This window comes from Gopherus evgoodei, chromosome 4, assembly GCF_007399415.2.
Source record: "Gopherus evgoodei ecotype Sinaloan lineage chromosome 4, rGopEvg1_v1.p, whole genome shotgun sequence".
In the NCBI taxonomy this organism is placed as follows: Eukaryota; Metazoa; Chordata; order Testudines; family Testudinidae; genus Gopherus; species Gopherus evgoodei.
In genome coordinates, this window is record NC_044325.1 from 86,641,916 (window position 1) to 86,664,318 (window position 22,403).

General features: G+C 37.6%; 1 protein-coding gene across 5 annotated transcripts in view; it reads left to right on the top strand.

The window, feature by feature from the left end:
- The window catches only part of SHANK2 (SH3 and multiple ankyrin repeat domains 2), a 699,708-nt gene that overhangs the window by 490,631 nt on the left and 186,674 nt on the right, over positions 1 to 22,403 (top strand). For all 5 annotated transcript variants that reach the window (XM_030560099.1, XM_030560100.1, XM_030560101.1 and 2 more), the window contains one exon: positions 728 to 852. In XM_030560099.1, the coding sequence (XP_030415959.1) occupies positions 728 to 852 (125 nt within the window). The remainder of the gene's footprint in view (positions 1 to 727; positions 853 to 22,403) is intronic.

The window sequence follows — 22,403 nt, forward strand, 5'->3', positions numbered from 1 at the left end:
ATGGCAGTAAAAGCATTTATTCTGTCCTCCGGGTTAAATGCATGTGTGTGGGGACCCCCAGGAAAGATAATGTCTTTACCAGTTTGTTGATTAACTGGCATGAGTTGTCTGCAGCAAACAGAGGTTACACCTTCTGTGTAAGCCCAAGTATTTCTCAGTCACTCTCATGCTCTCTCACACACAAGTCTGAGTTCCTCAGGTGAAAGATCCAATGCCCTTACTAATCCTAAATCTTTTCTGATACAGGGCTGCTACCAGCTACTGTGCCTCTTCTTACTGTAGAAGCTGATATGTCTTCTGCTCATGTTTTGAGATGCAAATAAATATAAAGAATAACTTAGTTTTGATTTTTACATTTTCATTTAATGTTGGCAAGACTTTTCCTTACAGCTATAGATCCTAAACCATGTTAGTCAGTTATTTCAAAGAATGGCATCTTAACATATAGTACATTTCCAAAAAGCCTTGACATTCACTATCAAAACTGAACTACTGTTACACATTTTGATTGCTTTATGTGGCAATAAAAGAGAATATACTTCTCAAAAATAGAGAATTGTAGAGTACCAAGGCCAAGGGATTGCCTGTATCTAGATTATCTGAGGCAGAGGCCTAGTTTACTTTTAGCACTTGTTTTTGGCCTTACATAAATCATGATAGTCTTTTTTTCAATAAAATTATAGTTGCAAATATTGTGTTATTTATAATATGACATTTATTTTCAAAGCTGATACACCTATTGAAGAATTCACCCCAACTCCAGCCTTTCCTGCTTTGCAGTACCTGGAATCTGTGGATGAAGGGGGAGTAGCATGGCAAGCTGGCTTGAGAACTGGAGACTTCCTGATTGAGGTAGGAAAACATGGAATTTGATTGTGTGATCTGGTGGGGAAAATACAGTGTTTTATTTTGAAAAACTTATCTTGAAATACTGTAAAATATGCTTATGACCAGTAGGGCAAAGGATGCTGTTTTTTGGTTTCCTGCAACATTTTAGGAAAGTAATAACACAGGTATTCAAATGTTTTGGGTGCAGCTTTTGGTTTTAGTTTGAAAATATACTATGCGAGAAATTCTTGGTGGTTGATTTCTCTTCTGATTTGGGGTAGCTGCATAGATTACTAATTCTATAACTTTAAAAAATATATTTTGAAGGGTCACTAAAATTCAATAGCACAGTATAAATTATGAGTGACAAAATATTCTAAATGAAAATTAATTTCTAGACAATAGAGATTTTATTGATGTTTGAATTAATTTTATACAAAAGGTAAACTACATTATGTCCTTTGATTGCATCCACAAAAAAACCCTTTTGTGCCAGATTTTATATTTGGTAGATATGGCCATATAGCAGAGGATTGTTAAAGACCAGCAGGAAGAAGTACTGAGTGGTTGGTAGGTTGGGCTTTTTAACCGATTTATTGCTGTGACACAGGCCATGATAGTTTGGAGGATGCTTCCATAACAACTTTTGTTTCAAATAGAACATCACTTGTTATATTGTCAGCATAGTTGATGCTTTGTTTCCAGATATGTTTTGCAACATGAATCTACAAACTAAAAACAATACTGTTCACACAGTATATGCATATGTGTTAGTGTTCAGATTTTTCTTCTGATGTTTCGTGTTTCTGTGCTGACTTATCTTTTTCCCCCCTCGAAGGTGTATCTGTATTTTCAGACTTTTGAGTTGGAATACAAAACACAGTCTGCAGAGATGAAATGAAAGATATAGGGTTTTTTCTGTCTTGAATATAAAGACAATTTAAGTTGTAACTCCCATAGTCATGGAATTAAAGTATATGCAAAAAACTCCCTATGTATCTGTGAAAGAATAGACTGAATAGATTTTTCAGGCTACACAACAAATGTACATGCCCCTCTGAGCTTTGAGTACATTACCTCAAGTAAATATATACAATATGTATGTAACTACTATGATACCTAGTAGATCATTGACTTCTAATTTACAGTATTAAGTACATATCAATTTATGTGCTTAAACATGCAAAAATATTTTTAAAAATGGGAATTACTGGTGTAATCTTCACCTAGTTTGTTTAAGATTTTGTTCTGGTAGTGCTAGGCATTTGGAGGATAACCTGCTATTTAGAGATTTTTATTTTTTATTTTTTTTAAGATCTGTAGAAGTGTCTGCACTAAATTTTCTGCCTTTAAGTGGTCAATTTTCACAGGGGCTATTCACAGGCAGCTTTGATTGATGATGAACAATGGCTAACTTCCTAAAAGGGAGATAACAGGTTGACAAAATGACTTAAAAGAATTGCTTAGGAGATTCTGAGGAGGTGTAACAACTGTAGGATAATTAATACAGTACAAAACTATAATTTGGTTTCTTAACAAGCTTTATAATGAGTTAAAGCAATGTCTAGTCCCCAGTTCAGTAAAATACGCATTTAAATATTGCGTTGAAGAGGGAGGGTGCCTTAATGAATCAGGGCCTTAATCCAGTGCAGTGAAGTTGGTTTGTAGCCTGTTCTGACAGATGTAGTGATCTGAAAAGAATATATACATCCTCTTCTGATGCAGCACAAATCAAATTGATGGAAAATGCAAGAATGACTTTTCAGATTTAGAATGGGCAAGAGCTGGAGATTATAATGTGTACGTTAATAAGCACTTGGGTATTCTAGATTTCACATAACTCTTGTTAGCATTGATAATCCATCATGTAGGGAATTTTTTTCCCATTTGACTTCTATAATTAGAGGAATACTGTGCAACTTGTCCTTTCAATTATTCTTTTGTTTTTGATATCTGTATGCATTATTACACTGTAGTACCTGCCCAGGTGGAAAAAATGAATAAGAATAGAGTAAATTACTAATGCAAGAGGGCACCAAATGGTGTCTGAATAGTTTTCCATGACACTTACAGTGAAGTCATAGTTCCACAAGTAAACAACCTCAGTGATCAAGCTGACTTGATGAGTGTGATCATATTGAGCAATTGGATTTTTACAGCACTTATACATTGATTAAATTGTGTAAATATGTATAGACATGGAAAAAATTGCTTTTATGTATAATATATGTTGGAGGATTGTGAATCAATATGTTCGCAAGAAAGAGTCAGAACAAGGTACTTCTCTGTTCAACCTCTCACTGACTTTCTGGGTGACCCAGACCCTAACCCTAACCTCTCTGCCTTTGTTTCCCCTGTGTAAAATATGGGTCACACCACATCTGCTTCATAGGAGGGTTTCAAAGTTTAATTTTCTTAATGTTTAGTGCTCTGAGATCCTTAGATGGAATATAAAGAAACACATAATAGAATAGCTTTCTAACGGCATCAGCATGAGTGTAATTACACTAGATATTTCCTTGTTCTCATGTCTGGCTTGTGAAATAGTTCTCTTGCTTCTATGGCTGTTAGTCTCTCGATGTTAATTTTGCTAAAATAGGAATTTTCCCTTGCATCTGAAACAGCTGTATGGTTGTACACAAATATTGTAGAGTGACTAAAAATTACCTATTTTATTGATGGATACTTGATCCAAAGATTCTTAGATACCCTATTTATAGGCTTATTTTTGCTATTGGAAACTTTTGGGGAAAATGTGACCATTGCTCTTTTAGTATCTTCATTTTCAAACAAATAGATTTTTTCACTTGTATAAGATATAATTCTTTATAAATACATCTAGAGTATACTCTCATATATAATATATAATTTTAAGTAACCTCTGAACTCTTAATTAGGGTATAATTAAGAACTAGTTTAACAATGCGTAATTACATTGCCAGCTTTGCAAAGGTTTAGCATAGAATTATCGATTTTTAATGTCAGTATGAACCACTGTCGTCCTCTAGTCTGACTTCCTGCTTAGTGCAGGCCATTAAACTTCGCCAAAAACAATTCATATTTGAACTTGTGTACACGTGTATGAAATAATCTGCTAGTGCATCATAATTGTAGTGGCAATGTTGTCATTGTATACTATAATTGTATTATACTATACCTACTATAAAAATGAAACTGTCTGGAATGTTTTACTAACACAATGTTATTAATTCCTCTAAGTGATGTGTTAAATCTCATATTTGCAGGCAGATTAAAATTTTATTATCGGAGTTCTGATTGTGTATAATCTAACTGGAATTCTTACTTGGTGACTGACAATCTAATATTTTATTATTAAAAAAGCAAAATTCAAGGTTTGATTGAAAGATTTAAAATTTAAGTAAATATTTCAGTGGTATACTATGGAGGGGGGAGGGGAACCAACTCTGAATTGCTACATCAGAAAGGAATCTATATTAGATTTATGGAACAGTCGTTTCTAGACTGAGAGATCTTAATAGGAATCCTTTCTCCTTTTAATAATTTAGTTAGTACTTAAGAGTGACACATGAAGAGCAGTCTGTTGCACATTCTTGATTTTTTTTCTTCAGTTAATTGAAGATTTATTTGGTATAAATTTGTAATTTAAGTATGGATGAAACAGAAGGAAATAATTTTATTTTTATTGTATATGGTTTTATTTAATATTTACATTAGATCAGAATATCTGTTTTTTGAGTGTAGATGCAAAAAAATCATTTTCGTCAAATTTTAAAAGCTGTGTAATCAAAGAGCTGATTTCATATTCACAGGTTTTTGCAATAAAAGTTCTTTTGTTTCTTTTATGGTACATTTAAGCTTTGGTGGGTAAGAGCTGCATATGAGAATAATGCCATATTAAACTGATTCAACTGGCAAGCTTTTACTGTTGAAACCTAGAGAGTGTAATTCATATCTTCATTTTCTGAAAAGTATAGTGAAGCTTCATTTTTAGTATCTTTATTGGAATATCAGATTTGTGTAAATTATGAAAAATAGTAATTAAATATTTTGTGTGCATGCAGGTAGTACTTTACTTTAGGAATAGTTTATTTTTAAATAGATCTGTTTACAGACTAATCCTGCAAAGGTACTAGTATGACTAGATTTCTTCCACAGATATGGCTGAAATTCACTCTTGTGCAGGGGGCCCACACAATGTCTTAAATCCCACTTAATCCTTATTTTGAGAATGTAAGTGGTGGGAAAGCCTTATGCCATCCCTCTTCACTGAAGGGGATTTCATTCATGTGTGGGAGGAAGTATACTTGAAGGAGCGACGATTTGTAGGTTCAGGCCCTATGTTCACATCCAAAAAACTGTATAACATTTAGTTTTAGATGCAGGGACCATTGCAATAATCTACCTTGACATGCAATATAACATTTGGCCATAGCATTTCACCTATTTCAAGCCCTCATAACTTCTGGCTGACCTATGACATAACTTAAAATATCCAGTCTTAATTTAAAAACTAGAGCCCAGATCCTCAAAGGGAGTTAAGTCCCAAGTGTCCATGAAAATCAGTCAGGCAGCTAAGTGACAGAGAATCCTTCACATCCCTAGGTAGGTTGTGCCAATGGTTAATTACCTTCCTTGTTAAAATTTTGTCTAACATCTGCTTCCAGCCATTGGATCTTGTTATGACTTCATTTGCTAAATTAAAGATCCTTCTACTATCAGAGATCTTTGCCCATGTAGGTACTTACAGATCATGACCAAATCACTTCATCGCCTTCTCTAGGATAAATAGAATCTGTAAGGCAGATTAGACCTTAAATCATTCTTAGATATTTTTTGTACCCTTTTCAATTTGCCAATATCCTCTTAGGGGTGGACAAGAGAACTGGACATAGTATTCCAGTAACAGTCTCTCTAATATTGTATTCTGTAGTAATAATTTCTCCCTACTCCCTTTATTCAGTCTTCCCCTGCATATACATCCAAGGATCATGCTGGCTTTCTTAGCCATCATGCTGCATTGGAAGATCATGTTCAGCTGGCTGTCCACCATGACTCCTTAAGTTCCTTTCAGAAACATTCCTCTCCAAAATACAGTCCACCATTCTGTGAAAGTGCATTGCATTTTGCTGTATTAAACCATAGGTTGTTTAGGTGGTCCAGATCATTATATGGAATGAACCTATCCTTATAATTTATCTCTCCAACAACTTCTGTGTCATCTGCTAGCTTTACTTGCACATCATTGATAAAGATATTGCTTAGGACTGGGTGAGGAGCAGACTGCTGTGAGGGACCACTAAAAATACTCCATAGGTGATCATTCCATGTTTTTTTTAAATCTTATCAGCCAGTTTTTAGTCCATTTAATATGTGCTACATGGTTTAGATTTTTTAATAGTGCTTATTTTATGTTCAGAAACTCACATCACATGGCACTAAGAAAAATGGCTTAGAGAAGTCTAACTACATTAACGCAGTTGCATTTATCAACTAAACTATCATAAAAAAACAATGTCCAAAAACAAGACCTATTTTCCATAAAACTTTGTTGACTGGCATTAATTATGCTGTGGCCTTCCATACTTTGATTGCATCCTGAATCGGCCCTTCCGTCAATTTTGCCTGGCGTCGCATCAAACTAATTGATAACTACCTGGGTCATTCCATTTACATAGTTTAAAAATTGGCACAATATTAGCTTCTTTCCATTCCTCCAGAACTTCCCCAGTATTCTAAGATTACTTAAATAATCAACCTCAGTGGCTCACAGACCATCTTGGTCAACTTTTAAAAAAAATAAAATAAAATAAAATTGGGGGGCATGTTTTGTTACTTCAGACCTAAATGTTTAACTTAGCTGTTGCTGTTTAACACCCTGCCTAGTTATTGTTGGAAGAGCAAGTATTGAGTAGTGAGACCTTGAGTAGTGACTTGTCATCCAGCTTCTTTCCAAAATACAGAACAGAAATTTTTATACTATATAGCACTACTGCCGTTTCTGCATTATTATTGACATTTAGTTCATCAATACCTAGTAACGGACCTATTCTATTTCTAGAATTGTTTCTATTAGATTTTTTTTTAAATAAATCCCTTCTTTTTGCCCTTAATCATGCTGGCCATAGAGTTACTTGCATTTTTCTTATCAATTGTCTGTATTTATTACGGTTAATTTATAGTCATTGCTGTCAACTTCCCCTTTTTTCATTTGAGATGTATATTATTTTTAAAAATGTTAATCAGGATACTTTATTAATAGAAGAAGCCTTCTTTTTGATTGTGGAAATGGTTTGAGTATCTAGTAGAACATTTTTTTAAAAGCTCCCAATAATCATTCATGCTGTTTTATGTTTTATTCTTGTCAATTTTGTTCATCATTTTCAACTTTGGGAAATGTGCTCTTTTTAAAGCACTGTGTGTGTGTTTGTGTACATATTACTGGCTAGGATTATAGATTACTTACGTGTAATAAATGTAATTATGTACAAGTGATCATAACCTAGGAAACCACTGTTGTTGTTTTTTTAGATCAATGGTCAATTGATCCTTTAACTGTCAGATTGAGGTCTAATATAGAATTACCCCAAATTTAGTGTATATAATCTCAGCCCTGTATGTGATTGGAGGTGACTTTTTATCCCGTGACATACAAAAGCCAAAAGAAATGTGTAACTTCAGAAATGCTGAAGGATTTACATAAAATGGCTCATTACAGGCCTCAGTCTGTTTATCCTTCCTTTTTCGTTGACTTTCTCCATTGCATCAGCTTTTAGTCTCTAAAAATGGGGTTGCTCTCAGTAGCAATTATATCATTTGTGTATTTGTCTGCTTTGTTTAGAAAAATGAGAAAATGAAGTTATAGTCAATAAAGGTGCATTCACCCCAATTCTATGCACTATTCACAGCTGTGATATTTACAGCATAGCTCTTTTTTCACACGAACGGTGCATGTGGGGCAGCTTCTCTTTAGCTCTGTCTGCAACGATTACACTTCATGAGAGGCCCCAAAGAAACAGCAGAGTTTCATTGAACAGCCGTGTCAAAGCATTTAGTGGTAGCCACAATAGAGTACGCAGGGTAGCATGTATGGAAGCATCCTTAATTAATGAGCTCCTGTACAAGTAAGACAAGTTACAATGCCCTGTGTGAGATTTTGATTTAGACAAAGAGGAGGTCTGTGGGATATAGCTCAAGGCTATCTTTAAAATAAACCTTGCATCAGAGATTCTGCTGATTCTTTTTCCTTTTCTACTAAACATCATGAATTCCTGCATTCAGAATTCTAACCCCTAGAGTTTACTGAGGCCTACAGTTTTGATGTGTCTGAAATTTGTGGTGTTTAGTCTTTTTCCCTCCTCTATCAAGACATCCATTGTCCTTTATTCTTGTAAAGTTAATCTCTATTTGCACAGATGATTACATATCCAAATTTCAAATGGCTGGATAAGCAATGGAGAAAATAAGAGAATTCTGTGGAATTATTGTGGGCTATTTTATAGGATGTTTAATGCATTCCTATAGAATCTTCTTTAGTATTTTCTTGACTTGTGCTCTGCTTAACACAGGAAAATAGGAAGTGTGTAAGCCAGGAAATAAGTTTTTAAATGCAAAAATTGTAAAGCAAAAGATTAATATTGGCTTGTGTTAAGTTCTGCGTTGTAATTGTCTGTCTTTTGTTCCGCTAAAAGACTCAAAGCTGATTGGCTAATGTCCACCCTAAAACAATACTTTACAGTAAGTTCTGTCATTGCCACTTGGCTGCCTTTTCTTTTTTATGAAGTGATCTTCATTATTATAATAAGAGAGAATGGCAGTGCATATTGTAGAGCATTCTGGGTTCTATTCCTGGACAGTGTAGTTGTTGTATGTAGCTCACCAAGACAGACTAATCTATGGTACTGTAATTCTTACCTTAAATTGTAAATTAGAAGAATAACTTTATTTTTAAGGATAACCCTTAGAAAATTTTCTAAAAGGGGATGTCCTATTATGGTCTTGAGACTTATCTGGATGCATAGTACATTGCACTGAAAAAGTAATCTGATACTGAAAGGCTAGCAAGAACCTCTGTGTATGCAGTATCTCACAGCAATAATTTAATTTCCCAAACATCTAAATCAGACACTAATATCTTGTAGGTCTGTGTTCAAAGAAAACTGAAATAGGTTCTGGTTTGACCAGCAGTTGGAGGGATTTCCTAAAACCTCCTTACCAATTAGTCACACAGTTCTCTCTGATTCTGGTGCCTCAATAACACACTTTGTGAGTACAGCACTCTTGATACTTGATGGAATAAAAATTTCTACACGCCTTTCCCCCCACCAGTCACCGTCCATAAGAAACTTTCAGTGAAAATTTTGGATTTACACCTTTCTTGCTTTTAAATCCATGTAGATATCAAGCAGCTATTGGTGTGTCTGTGGGAATAAATAGAAGTGATTGTGCTTATGTTGGTGTTAAACAGTGTGTCTTCCCAAAGGCAAACCCTGCTTCTACAAATCTGAACAGACTCGGACCATGCTGAGCATTTTTGCAGTTAATGAGAAGTCTTTTGCCACCTTCACTGACAAACCTGACATCTCAGTGCTTATTAAACATTATATGGTGTTAGAAGTTGCATGAAATCCAACGTTGAAACTATTGTTCATCAGAGTCCACTGGATTTGCAAGGAAACCTTGCAGCAAAGTGGCACCTGATTAAAACCCTTCTCTAAGAGTACTGCAAACAAAGCACTTTATCTGCAGGCAATGACACTACTCCACATTGCATGTCCAGATTTACTAGTATGAATGTCTCACGTTCTCAGCAGAATACCCCCAGAGACATGATAGATGAGAGTGCTACTCAGGCTCACTGACTGTGACCCTAAAGATCAATAACTAGTTTGGTTGGATCCTAAAAATACATTAATAAAAGAACTAGCTTCCTCACCACAGAGGCAAATGGGTAGACGAACAAGGACTTGAATTCCCACAAGACCTCAATTATTCAAACTTAAGCAAATAATTTGCTTAAAAATACAACTGAAAGGCAGAAAAAATCTTTTGGTTGGTGTCCGGCATACAAAACCATTGCCCAGAATGACATCCAAGTAACCAGTATGCTTCAGAACAGATGATAGGTAGAAGCTGGTGTCACAGGTTCAGGGTAAGTATGCCTCCTCCATGGTCCAACCAGGGCACCCAGTTTAAGCTTCTGGCTCGCAGCCATCACCTCTCTTGGGCGAAGATCCACATCTCATTCCCTTGGGACCAGGGTTTTTCCAGGCTGAAAAGTCTGTGGTGACTCTGATATTCTTAGAAAGCCAGATTGCCTAAACGGGCCAGTATCTGTGCTTTGCTTTCCTTCTAGAGGCTATGAACAGTGTAGTTGCCCACAGACGCAAGTTACCACACAACTTTAGTTAAGCAAGCACGTTTATTCTCAAGGCGAAAGCATTACAGAGAAAAAATTTAAAAATAACAAAAGAACCTACATGCATGCTAAAAAACTTACCAGATATCACCCCAACCTCACCTCAAGCTATGGTAGGTGTCAGTCCTTCAAAACCCACAACTGGCTTTTCATCATAGTTACAAGTTCATAATTGTCTCCGATTCTGAACTAGAGTGCAGGCTGGACAGTTCATCTGTTTGTACAGCTGGGGCCTTTGATCTGGTCTCTGAGAACAGGTAATCAGCAGATAGGGATGCACTTTTCAAAGCATAGCTTCAAAAGGCTTGGTGGGAGGAGTGGGGGGGGGGAGTATGCATTCACCTCTCCCTGTGTATTCCCCAGAAAATCCACTTTTCCCTATTCCCAAAAGCATGTTCTTGGCTGACACATTTTCAATATAGTCTTGTGAACACCGAGGCCTCACATCACATCTCCCCCTAAGAGGCTACATGCAATTCCAGCTCACAAAAATGCATACATTTTGCATTTACTACAATAGACCCCTAGAGATACTTAAACTTAGTTAAATAAAGTCCCCCAAGGATATGCAGGAAATTCTATATATGTCACCGATGGCAAATGTCTTTATCTGGCTATGACTCTGCTGTATTGTGGAGTTGGATAGTTCCAAAGTACCTCAGACATTACTAGTATTTACTTGAAATCCCTGAGATATTGCTGATGACAAAGTAAAATATGGAAACGTACTTCCTTGGGGAAGAGAAGGGATTGAAAGAATGTCAGTAATTATAACATCCAAAGGCTCCAATCAAGATTGGCACTTGGTTCTGTTGGACACTGTGCTAACCAGGGCTGGCTCCAAGGTTTTTGCCACCCCAAGCAGTGAAAATGGGGTTGGGGGGAGGGGAGCCACGATTGACGGCAGCTCCACCGTGCTTCTTTCTTCTTCGGTGGCAATTTGGCGGCAGGTCCTTCCCTCCGAGAGGGACCGAGGACCCACCGCTGAATTGCCGCTGAAGAGCCTGATTTGCCACCCCTTCCCATTGGCCGCCCTAAGCACCTACTTACTGAGCTGGTGCCTGGAGCCAGCCCTGGTGCTAACACAGTTTAAGAGATGAACCCTCTCCTGGAGTGTTTGCAATTTAAGGGCAGTTTGTGATATCATTATGCAAGTTGAATACTGCCTTACTCTGAGTAGTTGAAACCACTAGGAGTTACTCTTTATGAATAAGAGTACTACAATCTATTCCTCCTATAAACAGTGCCACCAGTGCCAGAAGAATAGTCACAAGCACTATCAAAGTTACCAATACAGAATCACTATGCACTATGTTACTACAGTTGCTTTAGTCTCCCAAGGATATGCAGGAAGTACAACCAGGCCCAAGCCACATTTTGATCAGCCTCTAGAGTAAGTAGTACTAGTGGTCTTGCCCTAGGAGAACCAACCTGTGTAGTTACATACATACATGAACAAAAGTATAATTACATAAGTTTATTTGACAAGAATTTCAAAATCCATTGACCAATTTAAGGTATTGTTTTTTGTATGTTTTGAGATCTTTATCTTATACTGTAGATTTCTATTTGTATAAGTAACAATTTCTCTTGCCCTTCAGTCACATTTCCCTTTCAGAAATCAAATTGTAGGATGGATAGTCAATCTTTGAGCATTTACAAGTTTAAATGTGGATATATTATTGTAAATCACAGCTATGAATAGTCTTTGTTACTTCAGAAATCTGTGAATCCCCTCCTTTTAAATGACTTAATGTTTAAGTTAAGTTCTGAGACTAGACCTTAAATAGTGACCTTACTATATAAGGAAAGCTATTTTAAGTGAACTTCAGAAGTTTATAGAATATACTTTATAAAATTTCCTTGAGGCCTGTACCTTTGGTCTCATGGTACTATGGAAGCCTGGCTTTATGGGTTAAGAAATATGAAAAATAGCACTCATTTATATTTTTTTCTAAAATATGAGGTACATACAAATGCTATAAATGTGTGACAAAGTGGGACTGTTCTTAATGTTTCCTCTGAAAACGTGTGGGTGCCTCAGTTTCTGGCCGACACTCTGTCTCCTGGCAACTAATGGGCTCCGGCCCTTTCCCTCCTACAAGGGGATGATAAAGGTGTGGGAGAACAAAGATCAGGTGACCTCCTTGCCCAGGAAAGAGACAAAGGCCAGAAAGGAGGGGGTTTCAGTTTGGAGCTGGCTGGGGACGGGAAGTGAGTGCAGACGGGGTTGTCTGGCTCGCCGGGCCCCAGAATGGACCCAGCTGAGGGGGTCCCGTTCTCTGTACCTACAGGCTCTGTTGTAGACAGTGTTCCTGTCATTGAACAAATCCCTGTTTTACTAGCTGGCTAAGAGTCATGTCTGACTGCAAAGTGGGGGTGCATGCAGGACCCTCTGGCTTCCCCAGGACTCACCCTGGGCAGACTTGCTGTGGGAAGTGCACAGAGGGGCATGTGCTGAATGCTCCAAGGTCAGACCTTGGAAGGTGAAGCTGTATGAGCTTCTTGCCCTGAAGACAGCCTGCTCCAAGGGAGAAGAGGCTCCTCAAAGTCCTGACTGGCTTTGTGGGGAGCAGTTCCAAAGCATTGCCCAGGGCTCCGTGACAGGAGGTGATGCCGCAAAGTTGCAGAATTGTAGGGGAAGGAAGCTGGTGAAGCCATATCAATCAAAGGTGTAGTAAATGAACAAAACTTATATTGGCCAACATTCTATCACTGATGAAGCACAACTGTAAAATGTGGTTTGGGGGCTGTTGTTTCTCCTTCTCCCAAGTGGTGGTATCATTTTATGTTAAGACTGTCTGTCGCCATCCTTGGGGAATGATACAGCTTGCAGTATGTTTTATGTTTAGAAAGCTGTCTTCTCAGTGATGTTGCTTATTCTGAAAATGGCAATTGATTTTGTGTTTATGTAAGGATTGTACACTTTCCAATAGTGAAGCACTAAATGCCTAGTTATCTCCTTTTACAAGCTTAAAGACTGTCAAGAGTTTGGAAATTAAGTTCTTTGGCATCTGAAAAACATGCACTACAGGAGTCTTGATCCAAAAATAAAGTTATTTTGCAAGGAATATTATCACTTTCCAAATATCTGTGAAATCAACATCCAAATATTGAAGCACCTTTGCAGTTAACTCACATATATTAAAAATGTCTAGCCATTTTTAATAAGTTATCCTTTTCTAGTTTGGTTAGTAAGTTCCCTGTTACTGAAAAGTGCTTCTTAATATGCTAGTATGTTCAATGAATAAAAATCTTAGTATTAATGTAACGTTAAGGACTGCAGTCAGTCGGGTCAGGAAATTTGCACCATTGAGCTTTTCCTGCTATGCACATTGTGCAGTCAATATAATCTTTTCTGTGTGCTGATAAACGTTAATTAATATTACTATTTCTTGAGAGAGAGGGATAGAAAATGCAACAGATACAGGCAGAAAAGGCAAGAGACTCAGGCAGGATTGCAGGAGGGCATGTAGGAGCAACCATATTTTTTGGAGTCTTTTTTTTCTTTTAAGTTCAATATTGCAGACACAATACTGCTTTAATTTCATTACTGATTCTTTTGCATTTAATTTCTAGTGTGTTCACAATAAATAAATAAATTTGGCAGGAAAAGATCTACTGTCCACTCCTTCCCATGCTGTTGTAGATATGAGATTCAGAACCAACAGCAAGCTTGTGTTGCAGTCTTTCTTCTCTCCTACCTTCATCATTTCAATATGAATAAGGGCACTTATGCAGCAGTTGCATATTAACAGAAGAATCTAGCTTCCACCCTAGACCATGAAAGTGCTTTAACACTGCCACTGCACTGTAGAACCTAATTGTTGTTTTTTTTCAAATCATACGTGAGAAGCTTCTTCTGCTCTTAGCTTTTAAAGACCTAATTCCAGTACTAGATGGCCTGATTGTTTTAAAGAAAATATCTGGCTTACCAGTCTTGATGACTTACTATTCTTGCCTGGTGTTGAGACAGAGTTATAACTGTTGGGAGGACAAGGTTTATGAGGTGAATGTGGTGAGAAGAAACTGTTTTCACATGGATTACAAATGCTATTCATCTTCGTCAATGAATAACCTGTGCACTTTTTTTCTGAAAATGTCCCAAAATTCTTTTCCTTTGAATGTGAGATTCTGCCCCTTTTACTTCTCAGAACCACCGATGTATAAGGAAAATTCTGCAAAATAAACTATAGGTCATGAGCGTAGATCCCACCCCACTATCTGAAAAGTTTTTACCTACAAATATTAAAGTAATAACAAAGATTATTGTAAATGAAAAAGATTACAGAAGAAACAAAGTTTCTCTCATTTTTCAGTTTTTTGTTTTTGACAGCAAATTCATGTCAGCTGCCATGTTTCCCTTATATAGTCAGTTTCTGTTTTTTGCCTGTTAATGTTTTCAATCCAGTATCACAGCTGTTTCTTTCTCCTTGTGTCCTTGAGATAATTGGAACTCCTAGACAGCCTTTATGACAAGTAGCAGGTTCCCTTTTCTCTTAGTGCTGGAGGTGATTTGGAATCCAAGGTATGTAAGGGCTGACTGGCCTGTGCAATGGAATCTTTCTGGCAAGTAATTGCAATCGTAGGTCTAAAGTTTGTTCTTGAAAAATTCCATCAAACAAAAGCTTGACAGGAAAAGATCAGGTAGCTAAATGCATCTTTCTTTGCTGGACTTTTGTGGCTAGATCTGTAGACTCAAATATGGTAGCCCACAGGCACCTGGGGTTGGAGCCATGAAAGGTGGATGTGCGTCTACACGCACAGTATCACTTTTAATCCAGTATCACAGCTGGTTGCTGAAACAAGGAACTCTCAGTCAAAGTAGTATGACAATTATAGATAGAATAACTCATTGTGGAAGAAAACTTAAGATGGAGCATGCATTTCCGAGATCATTTGGCTCATGGAAAGTAACTGATATCAGAGTGCTCAGAAATATATTTTTTTCCTCCTAGAGCTGCAAGTAGTGAGACTAGTACTGATTCATATCAGAGTCCACATAGCTAATCTTCATGTATTATTGATTTCAGTTAACATCTTGAATATGTGTAAAGACATAGATGAAGTTCAAGCTCTGTTTTGTCCCCAGAAGCATAAATTCATAAAAGGCATAACATCTGAAGTTCTGGAATAGCATCCTAGAGATTAATTACCTATTCTTATTATATCCCCATGTTATAAGGTTCTTTTAAAGCAGCTCTGTAGCGCAAAATTCTATAAGATCATAGGAAGTTTGTTAATGAATAAATAGGAATGTAATACCTAATTTCTCCAGAATTTACAGTCTTACAGTCTATACTGTTGACAAAAGTGAAGCCTTACTCATCTTTTTCTTCAGTTAACTTATTCTATAATATGTTCTGTTCCTCTAACAAAGTAAGTTATTCAGTCCTGGGGCTTAAACTTACACTCATCTTACTTTTCGTCTGTAATGGTTGTGCCAGGACAAAATGACAACTTTAAAACTGTTAGTTTAACAGATTATTTAGTTTTTAACTAAAAGATGGATCATTGTGATTTTATTTCGATTACTAGATGCAAGAACATCTCTTTAAATGAGTACAAAATATTTGTTGCAAGTATTTCTGAAAGTTCATTATGAGAGTTCTAAATATTTCTGGATTTTCTCTCTATATAATCAGTCATGAAAAGCATCTGAGTTATGGTTATGAGCAATGCCCTAGAAATATCAGTTGGAGATAGAAATGTGTCCTTAAATCCAAAGTTAAACTCTGTCTGAGTGGCTCTTTAGTCCTATAACCCACTATTAATTGAGAACTATCCCTCAAATAGCTTAATATGTTAAGAAATGCTCACTCTGCTAGCTGAGTTTTGGCTTTGGTGAGACTGGAAGTCATGTAGACCTCTTTTTCAGGGGTGGGCAATAGAAGCCTGGAAGCATTATTATTTTTTCCACCTTCCTCGTCTTCCCCTATTGAGTTGCTGGTTTTCCCCCTTTTTCCTGCTCCTTCCTCATGGTGTGCGGAGGGGATAACTCATGGTATGTCTGGGTATTTGGGCTTCTCCTACCCACCACTACTGCCAGTAGGCAATGGAGGTGATGCAGGTCTGTTATAAACCGCTGTCTTTGGGAAGGTGAAAGGAAAGTATGGGAAATTTTCCAGAGCATGGTGATCCATTGCAGACTCCCTGATTCAGCCCCACTCTTTGCATCCTTATATTAGGTATCCTGGGATGACAGGAATGGCTGATCATCAGTTATAGATCTGAAAAGGCTTTTTCTCAATGATGAAATTAGTGAGCTGTTGTGTGGGACCACTGCATCCAAGTAGTCTAGCTGTGGGGAGGGAGAGACATTGTTGGTTAAATTACGCTTATCGCAACTTTATGTTCCGTTATTTGCCAATTTAGTAAGGTTCATTTGGGAGTTCTAAATCCCAGTGGGTGGTTTTTGCATTTGTCCTGGGCACTCGCATGGCATGGTGAGGGGACATACCTCGATGTTTGGCACAGCTGGTGAGGAGAGGTCAGGACTATGGCATTTTGACAGGCTTCTTTGGCAGGACTTAGGGCAACTGTCTTCACCCTCAGGGGTCACTGGTGCCCATTAGAGATCTGCACTGAAATAGCCCTGCTGAGTAATTCGGGGTAATGTGCCCCAGTTAGATATTTGTCAAATAGACCTGCAGCCTTCATACTTTAGTATAATGTGGTGTGCATGTCGTCTTGTTTCCATGTCCACATCAATTAAAGTCAACACCTTTTAATATGAGTCAGGCAATCACTTATGTGCCTTTACCCTGCAAAAATGTCAACATCTAAAACTAAAATCTTCTATAAACTGGCAAATACTAGAAAATTCAAATACAGCTGAAACACAGTCCATAAACTAGCACGTTCGTAGATACACATGGTGTCGTCTTTAATATAGGCACAAATGGGTTTATGCATGAATTGTCCCCTTAAACCCTCTTTTTCTATGACATGGTCATTTTTAGCTTGTCTCCAGAAGTTATTTTCATTTATGTAATATTCTTTTCTTGTTTGCCTCAAATGTTAGGTCTGGAGACACTGGTTAGAACTTTCAAACTTGTCTAGGGGGGTCAGATGCATTTTCTGTTCATTTTAGTTTTTCCTTATAATTAATGAAAGATGTCTAAACTCACTTCAACAGCACTGAAAATCCCACCTTAAAGCACTTTACCTATTCACAGAAGTGTTGTAACACAAGCCACAATGATGTAAACATCCCACACATTGGCAAGGTCAATTTTTCTAAACTATGTTTGAAAAGGACCACCTCTGGGCAAAAAGCTGTTCAGTGTCTATGTGCATTAATAATAATACCTAATAGCACTTTTTATCAGTAGATCTCATAGTGCTTTACAAAGGAGGTACATTTTACAGATGGGGGAGCTGAGGCACAGAGCTGAAGTTACTTGCCCAAGGTCACCTGCACAGTAGTGGCAGAGCTGGAACCTGGATCTGTATCCCAGTCCACTGCTCTGTCCACTATGTCACACTGCCTTCAGGTTTTTTTTGTTCTAAGAATGCCAATTGTGCTAGGTTTTTTTGTTTTTTTTTAAAGAGGCAGACATTCATTCATTAGGAACTAGATTGAGGTTACCAATGTGTTTCATATAGTCTACTGTATGGTACTGGTCACTACTGATCTTGGCTAGATTTGAACCAATAACTTATCTGTAAGTTTTCATGTCTCATAAATAATTCTCCTAAGTCTTCCGGGACTTATGAATTTTGTGTGTTTAATTGGGAATATGAAAGGTATGAAATTTTAGATTATATATGACAACTGGGGCGCGCACACACACACACACACACACACACACACACACACACACACACACACACACACACACACACACATTATATAAATATAAAAATAATTTTTGTAATCAGGACTAATACTTTTTAAATTGCTCTTCTCTCTGCAGTCAATAATTAATGATTACAGTTGCACATTAATTTGTATGGTAATCCTGTTTATAATTTAACTGCTAAATAAATCACTATTTATAACTTAACTTGCCTTCTAGGTGGTAAATATATATATTAGCTGTGTTTAGTCCAGCTTCAGTTTCTAACTTTAATTACTGTCAGCAGACTTTACTAATCCTATTTAAAATATTCCTTAATGGTTTATTATTAGGCAAGCTATTCAGTGGAGGATGAAAGTCTCTTAAATTCTGCAGTAATTGATTTGAATTTAAATCAGGTATAAACAAAATGGTCACAATGCTCTGTGGGCAATTTTCAGTAAAGAGAATTTAGTACAGTTCAGCACAATTGCTGGTTGTTCAGAATAGCTTGAGGTCAATGTTTGGATGGCTGTAAATGGCAGATTTATTTGTTGTCCCCTCTTAAACATTAGCTGACCTTCAATTGCCAGAACAGTGCAAATCCATCAATGTGGAGAGCTCAATTAATATACGACAAATTAAATGCCTAAAAATAGGGGCAATAGCCATATACAAGATGATACCAAAATTAAAGTGACCATCTAATCATAAATCAGATGAAACCAATTATCACACTGCTATAAAAAGTGCCTCAGATATCAAAAGGGTGGAGAAAATTACCAGAAGAAACTGATGGAAAATAGTTCTGCAGATTAGTTTTCCGTTTGCACAATATTAGCTTACATTAATAGCATCCCATTCTCTCCCCACCGATCCTCAGAATTTATCATTTTCATTTTTGTGCAGAGATAGGCTTTCCTGAAATCCTGCTTAAAAACTACTCTTAAATTGGCATTCAGGAAACTTCTATTTTCATCATATGTTGTTTTGACAATACCTTTATTTTAAATGCTTAATATTATTTATCTTAAACTAATAAATACTTTTTATCTGAATCAGCGCTTTGCAGCCTGGTCAAGGCTATGCAAAGGAGGGTTCAAATGGTTCCAGTGGAACCAGGCTCAGTCCTGTCAGAAGCCCATAAATGGCCCTGTTTACTTCTCGCTCCTTTCTCCCACCATGTGATCCTAGCCTTTTCTGTAATTGCTGCATTCACTTGACCTTGATGGACCTCATCCACATTCCTGAGCCCTGGCTTTAGTTTCACCTAATATAACTCTGATTTTCAGCGATGATATGACCTTTCACTTGATTTCTCTGAGTTTCATGGCGACATTAGTTAGATCTTTCACCTGCTACTGTAGTCGTTCCAAACCTAGCAGTTCATTCGTGAAGAGCTTGGTGGGTGAATTTGTAGTCAACTGTGATTTTCACCGTGAATACCAACAAGCACAAGAATAGTGCTCAAAACCACAAGCTGCAGCAGGCCTGTGGAAAAGAAGAAACATGTGAGTGGTTTACAGAGTTTCTTGAAACGTGCAACATTCAACCATCTTCCTGGTGAACAATCTATGGATGGTTCTTCTACTCACAAATGCAAAGGGAAGCAAGTATTAAAACTGCAGCTTTTTGTCAAAATTCTTAATGGGGCATTATGCCAGAAATCTTGACTGATGTTCAGTTCAACTCTTGCCTCCTTGTTCTGTTTCTCTTGTTTATTTTTTTCAAAATTCCTCATCTTCCTTTGTAAAACCGGGTTCACAAACTTTTTCCACTTTAGTGAGTGAGTAGTTAACATGAACATTCGAAGGAACACGTGGAGGCAATCATTTATTTGATGGAACTTACACAATAGTTGGAAACGGTTTGCACAACTAACAAAGGTTTTCAAACTGGCTATAAGATGCAGGACATAGAGCACAATATTTCGTGTTATCTCTTGGATATTTTGCTGTACTTAGGTCAAAGTTATTTAGCTTTGAGAGGTTCAGATGAGAAACTAGGCAGTCCTCATAATGGTAATGGATTTACTTGAATTGCTTGCATGGTATGTTAATGTGTTGTGAGATCATGTGGGAAGCTATTACAGCTAGTACCATGAAGGTGTTAAACTTTTATGAAATCAAATTCAAAATAAATTTATCAATAGGATTACAAAAAAAGAATGCCAGGCTATTTTTGCCAAGGTTAGAAAAGCTAAATACATTTCTTATGTTTGTTTGCACTCCATACATCATCTGAGACATTTTTTTCTGTTCAGGAGAAAAGGTATGCTGATGTTTTGAAATACAGACTGGGGGGTTGTTATGTTTTGTAGATTTCATTGATAAGCGTACCAAAATAGGTGGGATGTGTTATGGAGATTATTTTAGAGAAGCTGTTTGTTTTAAATATGGCTAATCACAGGGGGCAAAGCTGTAACGACAAGCTAGCATAGTTGCAGCATATAAAGGTGTTCAAAATCAAATTCAGTAGGTAAATTAGTATGCATCTTTTGTCCAGTGTACCGCGCACTTACTGAAACTTGTTGGCAAAGCTGCTGCAATGATTGTACTCCCAGTTCTATTTTTGAATTGTTCAAAGATTGTATACCATTTTCTGTTTCTACTAGTCATTAAGATGTGTTGGAAAAAGCTTTGGCATTTTAATGTAATGCTACTAAGTAGGACACAACAAGATGATCAGCCAGGGTACAAGCAATCCGTCCACTGAAGTCAGGTTGAGGTTTTTAATACTTTAGATGAGAGCAAGGCTTCACATAATCTTATGACAGAACTTAAGTCAGAAGCTGATAGCTTGCAAAGAAACATTTTAGTTTTTTATTTCTTGTTTTGGCCAAGATACCATCTTACCAAAAATTAACATTCCAAGCACACAAAAAAAAGATCTTGACATTTAAACAGCTTGTGGTTTACTTGATGGCCTTTGAGATGATGCTTTATCAGAGCTACAGTCTTCCATTTTTGTTGCATGTAAGGAAGATGCTGTTTCATGGGCTGAGAAGTTCAGAATATCCACACAGTTCAAAGAGAAGCTATCTCGAAGGAGGAAAGTAATGCCAGACAAACTTGCAAAAGGATAAAGCTCCTCAGATCCCAAAAAAGTTCTTGAATGTGAGGTTTTCCACCCTGTCTTAGACACCATATTAACACAATTGGATGATAAGTATGATCGAGTCAGAGAAAAATTGGTGAGAAATTGAAGTCTCATTAGTGAAGACATAAAAAGACACTCAAAACTTAGCAGGTAGCTACCATGAGGATTTAAACTGAGAGTTTTGAGAGCAAGATGAGCTCTTTGCTGGTTTTTGCAAGCAAATCTTTAAGGATGACTTGGAAACAAAGGAACCCATTGATCTCCTTACCTACATTCACAACACATCTTTAGATGTGTGTGTTCCCAAAACCAAAACAGTACTACCTATTTTTTCTGTCTTCCTGTAACCATGATTGCTAATAAAAGGAGCATCAGCAAGCTAAAATAAATGATGTTATCTAACAATGTCCAAGGAGCAAGAAACTGTTAAGTGATCTGGTGGTAATTTCTATAGAGAACACACAAGCAAGGTGGATATACTGGCTGAATTAATTAGTGAGACTGCTTCAGAGAAGACTAGGAAGAGATCCCTTTGTAAAAGTACGTAGTGATTGCACAGCACTGAGTCTGGTTGTAGGGGGTAGGAGTATAGTGTCAGGCTCTAGGCAGTCAGGCCTAGTGGTAGGAATGGCCTTTGAGAATGAGTACCAAGGGTCAAGCTGGATGTAGAGTCGGGGCTGGACTCAGGGCAGCACTGAAACCAGGGGGACAGGCCATGGATCACAGCTGGGATCTGAATCCATAGACAAGCTAAAGCAGAATTATAGGTGGCGTATGAATGCAGGCTGAAGGTTGAAGCTGGGTTAGAATCCAAGAGTCTGGGTGGAGAAGGCAGGAACAGGACTGGAGTGAGGTTGGAATAGGGTGCAGACACGGCTGAAGACTGGAATAAGGCTGGGACAGGATCGAGAGCAGGTTGGAAGCCTAGGGAGTCTGTAACACTGTGAGGGAGCAGGAGGATTCCTAAGCAAGGGTGCTGTTGCCCAAACTGACTTGCAGCTCTGCCAGTGAGGATGCAATACCTGTGCCTTGAGGTCATCTGGTCCAGGCCCTTTGGAGGCATAGGCCGCTGCAGCATGCCTGAAGGATGAGTCACTGCAGACTCTGCTGGAGGGATGAATCATTGTACCTGTTGAGCTCCCAGAGGGTGGACAAGCACAAGCTCTCCTGCTTACATGTAAAGACCCCTTCTTCAGCCTAAGGCACAGAGGAAATCTGCCTGGCTGCATGACCTAAGGGAGGAGTGAAAACAGGGCCCACAGTCGCAGAGCACCTCCCTGTCCAACATCCTCCTCCTG